Source organism: Mya arenaria, chromosome 4 (genome assembly GCF_026914265.1).
Source record: "Mya arenaria isolate MELC-2E11 chromosome 4, ASM2691426v1".
Taxonomy (NCBI): domain Eukaryota; kingdom Metazoa; phylum Mollusca; class Bivalvia; order Myida; family Myidae; genus Mya; species Mya arenaria.
This window is the reverse complement of record NC_069125.1, coordinates 35,916,064-35,929,143: the sequence shown is the minus strand read 5'-3', so window position 1 is coordinate 35,929,143 and position 13,080 is coordinate 35,916,064. Positions and strand designations below refer to the sequence as shown.

At 31.8% G+C, this 13,080-nt stretch overlaps 1 protein-coding gene across 1 annotated transcript; it reads left to right on the top strand.

Annotated features, from left to right (window-relative positions):
• The first annotated feature begins 251 nt into the window (after nucleotides 1-251).
• On the top strand, nucleotides 252-11,551 carry LOC128229804 (TLC domain-containing protein 2-like). The gene is made up of 5 exons (XM_052941624.1): nucleotides 252-522; nucleotides 739-821; nucleotides 3,319-3,401; nucleotides 4,521-4,692; nucleotides 6,676-11,551. The coding sequence occupies exons 1-5, from the start codon at nucleotides 302-304 to the stop codon at nucleotides 6,876-6,878; spliced, it is 762 nt and encodes a 253-aa protein (XP_052797584.1). The 5' UTR covers nucleotides 252-301; the 3' UTR covers nucleotides 6,879-11,551.
• Nucleotides 11,552-13,080: the final 1,529 nt, after the last annotated feature.

Here is a 13,080-nt window from a genome sequence, read left to right as displayed (position 1 = left end):
AATCAAGTATCTTAATATTAATACAGTAGTAGTTTGTGGCACACGCCGAGAATTTGAAATATAAACCCTTTACGAGACACTTTCCATTATGTATACAATAAAAAAAAAAATTATTAATGAAAATAAATGAGTTCTGAGTGGATTTCACGTTTTGAGTGGATTTCACGTGAAATCCACTGGATTCCTGTATCACCCTGTACCCGAGATCACTGAGATTATTGTTTCATCAACCTGGTTGTGTGTAACCTTAAAGTTACATAAGTTCACGAAATATGAATAACAGTTAAATGTAAAGTTCGCGATGGCTGAAGGTGTGAGTTCTTTAGAAATTTGGCCTTCCAATATCTCTGGAGCCCCATATGGATTGTGTTTGGTGGCAGTATCTGCCGTTGTGTTTTATTTGTCGAGTAAAGTTGCAGCATTTACTCGTCCAAAAATCGCGGATAAGCAGAAATGGCGATGGAAAAATATCTCCGTGTCGCTCTTGCATGCAGCGATAACCGGTATTTGGTCAATTTTATGGTAAGTTGGGCTTATTTTAGTGTGTAATGTTTGACTAGTGTCTGAAGGTTTCTGTTTACCATTCACCAGTCTTATTTGAAGTCAATGCTGGAAGTGCAATCAAACGAAACATTTGATAAAAAGATGAATAAATGCTCTTGATTGTATTACAAACCAAAGAATTTTGATATGTTTACTGCTTTGAGCTGTATATTAGGGATTGCTTTTTCTCTACAGCTTTGTTGATGAGCCAAAAATGATGGAAGACTTGATAAATGTTCACACATTGCAGGGACATACACTCATTTCAATATCAGTTGGTAAGTGAACTATGTACTTTTTGTTGACCTTTTGACATCAAATCAGTTATGTAACCGTCCTTTGAGTAAACAACGCTATTGACCTAAGCATACTCTTGGCTACTTATAACCACATTGTAAAACATGTGTTGAGTATTTATAGGCTTATTTTAGTGTTTAAGATGAAAGATAATGAGTTATCAAATATCAACTCCGCTTTACTTTTATTTGAGTGACCTAGAATTTGAGCTTCAGTGATTGCGCTGGGTATTCAAATTACTTTGCATAGATTCAAGATTCAATACATTTATTAAGTAATTTGAACACAGTCATATTCCTCATTACATGATCAAAATATGATTCAATTAATCATATATACAATGATAACATATTATGTTTGAATGTGAGACACGACAGCTATAATATGATCACTATTTATAATCAGTATTTTGCACATTAAATATGTACAAAATAGTGTTTAAATTGACATTGAGGATGGACAAACAAGCGTTAAGCAAAATATTTAAATTCTATTTGTCACGAATAGATCTACTGTACATTCACCTTGACATTAATATGTTTATGTATTAAACAACAAAATAAAATCAGTCAGGAGGTCTTAAATCTAGTTTATGGGATTAAGATTATTTTATAGCATTGGCCTATTCAAATTCAAACACCTTTATTCAAAACAGTCCCTCTTAACACTTTATATTATCTTATTGTTGTCAATTTGATTAACTAACATCAAACCAAGTTAATTCTTACTGCATAAAGCTGCATTTGAGACTTTACAAAAAATATCACAATGACACATTGTATTTGTTACCAATGATCAATCATTTTTATTTTTAAATTCTGAGGCAGCAATCTGTACAGTATTGAGTAATATTGTGATAATGTAAATCAGTGTTTTTTAAAGCTGAAAATTCTCTCTTTCAAAATGTACATGTCTTTTCCAACAAGTACAGACATGCTGTATTATTTTTTAATCTTTATTAACTGAGGATCCCAAATGGTGCTTTTTATGGCTTTTTTGAAATATTCTCCTATAAATTCACAATTTTAGGCATACATGTATTGTCACTATTTTCACAAAAGGTGGAAGAAGTCACTATAAATAAGTTAAATTTGATTTCAAAGTATACAATACACATGTTGTATATGTTTTAACCATATGCTTTCTTTAAAGATGCACTCTTACTCCCGAATAATTAATACAATTGATTTAATTTACTAAAAAGGTATTTCTACCTTATATATGAGACGATCATTGATCAATGCAAACCTTATAGGACTCACCAGTCATTTTATTTATGTGTGTTTCTAGCTATTAAATACATGGTTACAATCTTGTTGTCAGTAATTAATATTTTCCATAAATGCATTATTTAGTAAGTAGTTAGAGGTTTATCAGTCAAAGGTTATTTGTTGTATTGATTATGAATATAAGTATCCCTTTAAGCTCAATTATGACAAAAGTTAATAGGTAATAAATAAAATAGATTTATTATTGGTTTTCTTATGTTAGTTCAGTAAGCCCAGTAGTTGGCACACACGCTTCTCACCAAGGTGTCTTGGGTTCATTTTGTGGCCTGGGAGCCTATCATTTTGTTGTTTATCACCTAGCTGGATAAGAGGGTTTCCTGAGGGTACTCTTTCCCCCCCCCCCCCCATATCATAAGACCACACTCACATATAACATCATGAAATCTACAGTGATTAATATAATGCTGTTTTGAAATCAAATAAGTTAAGTTTAAATTTAAAGTTGGCCCCAGTCTCAATTTCAAAAAGACTGCATTTTCACCAAAGTACCGGTATAAGCAAAATTCACAAGTCTAAATATTTTTATGTTAAACAGCATTTTTCTTTATTTTTTCATCTTTTGTAAATTCTGTAAGATATTTCATCCATTATTAACTCCCAGATTCATCATATAAATAAACTAAGCAATGCTGTAAGCTCCATTTCCACTTATATATTATGTGTATCATTTATTGATTTAAAAGTCATTTTTTTAATTGTATAAAAAGGGTCTATTTTCCCGATATCATGAACCTTATGCCTAGGTCAAATCTCAATGTTGATCTTAACTCATTCTCATTTTAAAAGAAAGCATCAAAGGTCTTTGAGAATCCAAAGATAGCATCAAAAGTCTTTGAAAATCCTGTATTTTTTTTTTTTAAAGTGCATTCTCTTAGAGAAAAATCCTGATTAAAAGATTCCCAACTGAATTATTCTAAGAAATAAAGTGATTATTAACTTACTGCTCTTTTTAAAATTATTGACAAAATGTTTTTATCATCACATTATATTAGAACATACCATTTAAAAAAATAAATAAAACATGAGATTTTAGAAAACTTCAAATGTTTTTTATTACCTGGTATTTATGGTAAAATGTGTGAAAATTGAGATTTGGTTTGCGATTTTTTGTGAAATTGAGGCCTTGCCGCATTCACAAAATATTGGCAACAACTCTGTACAGAATACAGTGTGTGTTGATATATTTCAGGTTACTTCATATACGACATCGTGGACATGCTGGTCTACCAGAGAAATAGACAGACATTGGAGCTTCTTTTGCATCATTTTGTGGTATGAACATTTTAGCTTTAATCTTTCCTAGAAAAAAAACACTGCAGGTTATTGACTGTTTGAGTTCTTATTCCTGTCACAAATTCATCAATACTCATCCAATTTTCATGAAACTCAGTCAGAGTATTTCTCATCATTATGTGTAGGACCAGTCTGAATATGGGTCATCACAGGTCAGAAACTAGGTTGAGTTTGTGTGAATTCATATAATATTATTGGTCAGCAGCAATTCCTTTTTCATTTATAAACATTGTTGAAGTGACAGTGTTGCAAAATCACCTTCGTTGAAATTAAAAAATCTGAGTTTTTGCAGTTTCCACATTAAACCCTTGTTCTTGGATACATCGTTTAAGGGGTAAAAATTGAGAAATTAGTAAATTATCCTTTACCGAATAATAAGCATGTTCAAATTATTTTCTTAAAAATGAAATGGTCAGTTATATTCATTTATAAAGTCAAAAATTAGTTTCCCTTTGCTTAACGGATAATTGTATTATTATTATTAAGTACAAAATGAACAGTGTTTGAAATAAGCACAAGCCCGCAAGCCCGCAAGCCCTGCACTGGTTAAATGTTTTCCGGGCTTGCTCAATTTCTGGGTTTTATACAGCAGGGCTTGTTAAAAAATGTAATGCCAAGCAGTAGTGTATGAATTCGGGCTTGTTCATCCAAAAGACTAATTTCGATGACTAAAATGAAGCCTAATATTGGTGGTAGTTTGCTTTAAATAATAACAGGCAAATATTGTTGTTGTTGTTACAAGTAATACAAGGTTAGTCTCTGGTTTAACTTTTTTCACCCATCACTGACAGAAATAATATGTCAGGCCCACATATTTGATTAGTATAATGTGTTTTTTTAATACCTAATGGACATAACATGCCATTGACTTTCAAACAATTTAATCTACAAATAGATCAGATCAGGGACTCACAAAATGTGCTGCAGTATTAACGATGGAATTTGTATATCTAACAAACATATCTAACACTGAAAACTATATGTATACACTTCATCAGATGTAGAAGAATGGAAAAAAATCACGGATATATTCCATTAAAGGAAACATATTGATTTTGTTTCAGCATCTGATACTACAGGTAACTCTTCTCTTTTCAGATTGTGGTCTGTTTTGGGATTGCCATATTGACAAAGTTGTATGTTGGTTATGCGGTGCTAGCTCTCAGTGTTGAACTGAACAGTATTTTTCTACATATTCGCCAGCTAATGCAGTGTTGTTCATATTCAAAAACGAACAGCATTTATAGACTTAACAGCCTTATAAATTTAGGTAGGTTTTAACTTTTCATTCCAGTACATCTGCCATGTTTATTTCTTTTTGCAAATTAACTGAGAATTTCAAGTGTTTGAAGCATTGATTGATTGATAGAAACTTTAACTGTACCCTAAGGCCAACAAAAAAACTAAAAACAGTTTGGTTTGGGTTACAATCTTTCTCTAAACAGGTAGGGAAGGTAGGCTTTTTTATTATTAGGCGTTATGTAAGGTAAGAAAGTTACTGTCATCATTGGAGAATGATGTTAAAGTTATCTTCTGTAAAAAGCTTTTAAGGTTTTAAACATCATATTTTAACACACTTTTTAAAAATAAAATCAAAACCACCAGCTTACTATAAAAACTGTAGGTACTGCACCTATTTCGAAGGTAGGGTTGGGTAACCCGAAGCAAATGTTTTTTTGAGGCCCAATCTGTGAAGTGCAGCATCTATTAGGCCTAAAAAAAAAATGTTTGGTTAGGGTTACATCCTTAAAAAAAATAGGTAGGGTAGGTAGGCTTTTTATTTTTTTTATTTATTTTTTTTATTAGGTTTTATATAAGAAAATAATTTTCATCATTTGAGAATGGTGTTAAAGCTATCTTCTGTATAAGCATTTAAGGTTTAAACTTAATATTAAAAAGCAATTTTAAAAAAAACAAGATTTTTTTTTTATTTTTTATTTTTCATTTTTTTTTAAACTGACTATAAAAACGGTAGGGTCGGCGCCTATTCCGTAGGTAGGGTCGGGTAACCCGAACCAAATGTATTTTTTTTTAGGCCTTATAAGATTGTGGATTGACTTCACACATCTAAGAAAAATACTGTTGCCATTTATAATCAGTATAACATACTCTTGCTAAAAAAGCAATTCTACAGATCATAGTTCTTTTTTTCGCACAATTTTCACATCAGGAAATCCCCATTTCTGAATTTGACCTAGCTAACATAACTAGTCAATAACATAACTAGTCCATGATCCTGTTAATTGACGGCATGTTCAGAGTTTATTAACTGTTGAGAAATCTCTTCAGAAAGAGACACATAACCACAGTAATTATATCTTATTGAATGACTAAGGTCGTTCCCTCTGTTTAGCTGGTATGCTCATAAAGTAGATGCGCTCATGTTATCAATACGTGCATGACAAAGTATTGAACCAGAAAGATCACGAATTTCAGTTAAATACTTAAGTCAGTCAACAATGTTTGAAGTGAAAATACAACTGAAATACAATTTTTACTTTTGAAATAGATATTTAAATACAACTAAAATACAACTACCGGGTATAACTTCCGAAATAGATAATTAAACTACACAAGAAGGTACAAGATACATGAAGAATCTTTATTTAGAGTTGGGTACCAGTATATGCTAACAAGAAACATTAGCTTAATGAGCTATTTTCCGACATGAAGGGTGATTTTAAAAGGCGATCATACAATACAATTGATGATAAGAATGCTCGGTGTCATTATGTTTTAGGTTGAAATTTTTCAATAAGCACGTACAGCCTTCAAAGTATCTTATTTCATTGGGCTAATAACCTACATGTACTTAAACTTGACTTAACAAAATCAATATAGAGTTATCATGATTATCCTCATCTTTCTAATAAAGTTTTAATTTAAAGTCTCAGAACTCTTCAAAACACGAGGATAATCTTAAATCATGTCGAACAAGACTGAGGTGCTTAGCTTGATCCTGTTAGAAGCGACTTAAAGGACACTACAAATATTTCTGAGGATGGATTGGTGCATGCAGGTTTTTCTGGGAAGAGGCCAGGGGCCATTACAACAAACAGTTTCAATTCTAAGTCTAGACTCAGACTCATAAAAAGGAAAGTTATGAATAAATTAAGGATTGCAATTTTGAGCCTCGAGGCTGAAGTCAGACTTGAGGCTGTTCATGATCATGGCACCTGGCCTATTTTGGGGAATTAAATGTTAATGCTTTAAGCTCATGTATTTACACTAAGGTCTTATAATTACTATCCAGGAACATTCCTTGGATTTCGTATCCTGACGCTGGCATGGATGACGCGGTGGATTGTCATCAACAAGGACCTCGTGCCACTGCCTTTCTACGCGCTGGCTAGTCTCGGTCTCGCCACGATGACTGTCATGAATATAATTCTATTTTATCGCCTCCTGCAGAGTGATTTTTTACGCAAAGAGAAGTCTGTGAAAAAGGATGATTGAAACAATTTATTCCAAATGTTCAGTGAATATTTTATGTGATAGCTATTATACACAAAGTCATATTCCTCAATGTCTCCTAAAATGAGTGGTATAAACTATAAAGTTGCATACATGACTTGCACAATGTACATGTATGATGCATATCTGTGTTTGTTATATTTGATCCTGTTCTACATGATGTACAATTAATTCATTAGTAGGATATGTTGTTTATGAGTTAATTTTATTGTATATGTATTGCTGTAATATTATGCTGCCTTTTTTGTTGATAATTTAGAAATGTAGAGTTTTTACTTATATAATGCCAATTATCAAGTATTTCCGAAAATTAGTTTTGTATGGCTGAAGTAGACTATAATGCTTTTTATAGTAAAAATTGAATACCACCAAATAGTGTATTTTCTACTAGTAAAAATGAACAGTTGGACATTGGAATAAATTAAAGTGATTTTTAATTAGCATTTAAGTCAACAAAAATCTGAAGTTTATCAAGGAATTGTTTGTTCTACAATAAATATTGTATAAATAACTCATTCTTAGATGCTACTACCTATGACTTTGTTAATTTTTATTCATTGTCAAATTCAGCAGTTAACATGTAATTGCTGTTTGTATCTAATTGTACCATTTCGCAAACATTTTCACAAATTTAAGGTATCTTGGTATGAAATTATTCACTATTTTTATTCATCTTTAAGATTCTTTAATGATAGGCTATTAGCACTGCTGGAGTCTCGTGAACAGCCTGATTTCAGTACTCTAGTCAGTTCAGCCATAAGTATTGAACAGGTCTCTTCAGGTGTCCGTATGGGTCTGAAATTGTGATTTTGTTTTATATAATCATATCCAAAAACAAAATTCTCACCATTACTGGTTCATACTGATACCTATGTTTTTTTAAATGATGTATACAATTTTTTTCTACTTTTCTTGGTAAAAGAAGTGATTAGGATTTTTATTGTAATTATCGTATGCTTTTATGTCTATATTTATTGACTTAAATACAAACATTCGATTGAGTTGTGCAATTGCTAAAGGATTGTACTATTTTCTTATAATTAAGAAAGGGTTGTACTGAAAATGGAACTATTTTCACCAATCGTGGTGCTGTCATGGTAACTGTGACTGAGCAAACAAGTCTGGGTTTGAAAATGCAGGTATTTAGTTAGTGGCATTCTACAGCATTCCTACTAATTGAAAGTTTTCCTTTTTTCCTAGTTTTTGTAAAAATTTATTTTTCCATCTTTTTTGTCAAAAATGCTGATTTATAGATCAGTTTTTATGCTTTCTTGTTATTTTTTTAACATTTTTATCTTATAAGTCCAAAGCAGCGCATATGGCCTAATGGCTATAGACTATTTGACATCCTGATATTAATGAGAGGACCTAACTTCCATAAAAACATCTACTGCCTTTATAGTTTTATATTAATAAGAGGACCTAAGTTTCAAAACAACTACTGCCTTATTATAATGAGTTGGCCTAATTTAGTTTCAAAACAACAACTGCCTTTATAGTTTTATATGAATGAGCACGCATTGGTTTCAAAAAAACTTCTGCCTCAACAGATTTATGTAAGTTCATTGTTTCATTATAATGTAATATTGAAGAGTTTTTTTCTTTAATCATTGTAATCTCTCATATTGCTAGAAGCAATCATAAAATACCAAATATTGTTTATATTCTGTAGGCTTTGTGCAAAATGGCTATAACTCGATAGCGAAAGAGAAGGCGTTACAGCAGTCTTGTACTTAGACCTTCATTTTTATGTTCAGCTTTTCAACCCCCCTATTAACCCCACCTTTTTCGGTTGTTAAAATAAACTTTTCATGCACTTGTATAATTAAAGGATATTTTTACCAGGTGCTTTTATGTATAAATCATATGTAATTGCTTCCAGTCCAAATGATATTGCCTTAGCAGCTTTTTAAATATATATTAATATAAACAAAATGCCAAGAAATCAACATATTTTGTCCGATGTATTTCAATTTTTTATAAGAATGTTTATATGTCATCAAACATTTTTTTAATTAATAGGTTATTATGTTTAGAATTTTTTAAAATCCAAGTGTTATTGGCGTTTAAATTATATTTATGTTGTATTATTTAGATTTTGTGTACAAATTATAATGATGTTGTATTATATAGATTTGTGTACAATGTTTATATGAGCCTTGCTTAGAAAATACCTTGATACATAGAAGACTTTTATACTCAGCGATAATGATGTAGTTATATTTGTTACATAATTTTAAGATGCATAGAAGATAGATTTTTATCATTTTAAGAATTAATGAAATTGATATGAAACACTGAGGTGATTATTGTTTGTTCTAGTTGGATATAATATTTATTTCATTGGATGTGCACCGAAAGCGAAATTTTGACCAGTGGTGCAGGAAAAATGTGATGAAATAAAATTGATATCTCACTGGAATCAAAACTTTTTTATATTCATATTTTGCTATGAATTCATTTAAATTGAGGTTAATTGATATATATGGAATAGCAAAATTTGCTCTAAATTCTTGACAATGTCAAGATATCCAGGATGTGCCGACATTGATATTTTGTCTCAGCTATGTGCGCAATGATATTTCATTTGGACAGTAAAACGGGTTAAAATTTTAAAATAGTGACCGTCATTTCCACTGTTCTAAAACAGTGAGATATGAATTACAACTCACTGATAAATGTCCTTATACCTCTGGAATGCATATGATAAAATTAGATAAAAACATCATAAAAATATGTTACATATTTTGCTTTTAATTTGCATGATAAATTTTTAAAACTGTTCCAACTGATACTTTAAATGTGCACTTGTTATATCCCATTAAAATAACTTCGGTTGATACTAAAAAAAATTAGAATCTGTGATTATATATGACCTGCCTTTCGGACACATTATCTGGGTTGTTTGAACAGATACAATCATTGTGATATATAGTAAAATGTTAGTGTGTAAGTGCTAGAAAAGAGAGTAACAGTTTTTATGCTACCATGTTTCTATTGTTTTGTGAAGCATTTCATATGTTTCATTGAAGAATTCAAGGTGTTGTTGAAATGGCTATTTTTTAAACATTTAACCGGCCCTTATATCCTCAGAAGTTCAGAGTATAGTTCAGTTGTAAATTTTTATTAGCTTGACTATTTGAAGAATAAGGAGAGCTATCCTAGTCACCCGAGCGTCAGCGTCGGCCTAATCACTTATGTTAAAGTTTGCGTACCACCTCAAATATTTTCAAAGGCCATTGACATATGGCTTTGAAACTTTGCACACTTGTTCACCATCATGCCTCCAACCTGTACACAGGAGGAGGTCACTGTATCAAGCATTTTGACAGAATTATGCCACTTTTTCGATTTCATTAAAGTTTGCGTACCACCTTAAATGTTTTCCAATTCAATTTATGTAAATATCTCAGCACACCTTGTATTGCATTGAAATCTCATCTACAGTAACAGTGATCCATGCATGTTTCCGCCAAAACTTTTTAATCCATACACTGAAAAGCAGCGGAATAGTCGAGCGCGCTGTCTCTGTGACAGCTCTTGTTTTTTCTTCTTCTGAAATTTGAATAAAAAACAGTAGAAAGTACCTTGAAATTAATGAAAATGACTGTAAAAACATTTTTAAACAGGCTTTTATCCCCTTAACCCTACTTTGGGCGTTAAACCATCATATTTAAATAGGCACTCGGCTTTTTTCAGGACTGACAATTAACAGGTGTAATAACCCCTGGGGTGGGGCTTGAAAAGGATTCAGTGATCATGACTTGTCATAGTGTTGTGTATGTCATTTTCTTGTTTTGTATATTTAAGTTTGTCTCTGTGGTTTTTAAATCTCTGGGAAAATATGTTTTTGTTAAAACTTATGATAACGCTTGGCTTATTTCAAAAGTTACGTTCCAAATATCCATGCTTTTTTTATTGCTTCATGTATCCAGCAAATAAAACCCGAAATCCTTGGAACTTAAAGTCATGGTTTCTAGCTCAATCTGGCTTTTGTTGATATTGCCAAACATGTTTGAACTTTAAGATATATTAAATTTTAAAACTTATTTTAAAAACTATGTACATGATTTTCTCAAAAATAAGGCATAATCGTATATATAAGTATGTATATACTTTTCGGTCAAGAAAGAATATGTAATTTTAACATCTTTAGTGTGTTTCGCATACTTAAAAGTCAAGAATCCCCTACAATATTCTTAAATTTTAAAATAATATTGTAGACCGTTATGAATAAACTTGGAATTTTTATCTTCCCAATTACACTGAAAAATTCTCTATCATATCTTGTGAAATTAAAAAAAAATGTCATGTTAAAAGCAATGCACAGGGTATCTACAAATTTGATAACACTTGAATAATAAAAACAGGACAAAATTTTGATCATCAAAAATCTTGAGACTTTCAGTATCAGAAACACAAAATAATATTTTTTTATGATCCAAAATGTTTGGCTTGGTATTTCCTTGTGTTCTTGCCTTATGTTACTTCAAGTATGATGTTTGTGCTACCTCATGTTAACTGAACAAAATATGAGTTTATTATCTATTTTTGGGTTAGCTTTACTGTTGACTTCATATTTTAGTTTGTGAATGTAATGTTATATTTGTATTATATATATTTTATGCTTTACTATTAAAAATGAAATATCCTGAGTTTGTGACTTGTTTTACAATTTCATAATTTAGTCTCATGTAATGCTGTCTCAAATGATGTTTAAAGGGGCATAATAATGGTTGATGCCAGTGTAATTTTTAATCCCCCGCCGAATCATAGGTTTTGGGAGGGGTATGTTGTTTTGGCATTGTCTTTCCATCTGTCATTCCGTCACATTTTTTTCTGTCTGGAACCATATTGTGAAACAGATTGGTCAGATGATGTTCAAACTTGGTCAGATTGTCCCCCTAGCTAAAATTTTGACTGCTTGTAAATGTGGGTCACGTGGGGTCAAAAACTAAGTCATTTAGTCAAATCCTTGGTAAATCTTTGGAACACAGGAGAGACATTTTCCTCTATCAACTGTAGGTTTAGTTAGAATTAATGTCATGTGGTGTCAATAACTAGGTCACTAGGTCAAATCTTAGAAAAATCTTTAGGACATTCGAGAGACATATTGTGTCAAATATACACGAAACTATCAGAATGCTTTCTGTCATCAACTCTAGCATTAATTTTAAATTAGGTCATGTGGTTTCAAAAGCTGGGTCACTAGGTCAAATCTTAGAATAAAACAATAAAGGGGTTATATTTATGGACAATTATAAGCCATCATGTTATCCTCTGCCCAACTTGAGGTGTAAGAATGGATATATTTCTTTAGTGAAGGTCACCTTGGGGGTCAAAAATGAGGTCACTAGGTCAATTCATAGAAAAAAACAATCAAGGGGCACATTTCACTCTCTGGAACCATATATTGGTATAGATTAGTCAGATAATGTTCAAACTTAGTCAGAATGTCCACCATTGATTTTTCTTCAACAGCTTGTTTTAATGCTTTTTTTAAGATCAAAACTTAAACAAGAAAAATGTTGCCCGGGAGCAAAATTTGAATAAGGTTAATTAAGTAATGGTGAAGGGTTATGGCATGCGTAAAGCTAAATAGTAATTTTAAAGCGAGGAAGTAAATAATCCTTTAACTAGCATAGTGTTTGAGATTGTATTTTGTCCAATGACCCACCCCCAGTTCATCAGGGTTCATCTACTGGCCAACCCCAATCTAAATGTCAAGTTTGAGAGCAATGGATGCATGGTCGAGTTATCACATATACATGCTTTTTGCGTTCAAGGTCACTGTGACCTTGACCTTTGACCCGATGACCTCTAAAATCAAGAAGGGTCATCTACTGGTCTAGCACAACTTCCATGGTCAAGTTTAAGGGCCATGGGTTCATGCATCGTCGAATTATCACTCGGACAATGCAGCTGTGTACTTGACCTTAGACACAATGTCCCCTGAAACAATTGGGGGTCATCTTCTGGTCAGACCCTGCCTCAATGTAAAGTTTGTTGACCATCTGTTGAGTTATCAGTTGGAGAACGTTAAATGTCAACCTTATCGCGTTAAAGGTCACTGTAACTTGAGTTATTCTACTATAGATAATATTTTCTGTTTGCAATCAATGATAACGAAATATACATCAAAGCCTGGGGGGAGGTTTTACGTATTGTTTGTCGACTTTAAAAA

Excerpts from the sequence above, each read along its gene's own strand:
- LOC128229804 (XM_052941624.1), top strand. The coding sequence starts at position 302 with ATGGCTGAAGGTGTGAGTTCTTTAGAAATTTGGCCTTCCAATATCTCT. Across the intron at positions 822-3,318 it reads ACTCATTTCAATATCAGTTG|GTTACTTCATATACGACATC; the intron begins GTAAGTGAACTA and ends GATATATTTCAG. Across the intron at positions 3,402-4,520 it reads TTCTTTTGCATCATTTTGTG|ATTGTGGTCTGTTTTGGGAT; the intron begins GTATGAACATTT and ends TTCTCTTTTCAG.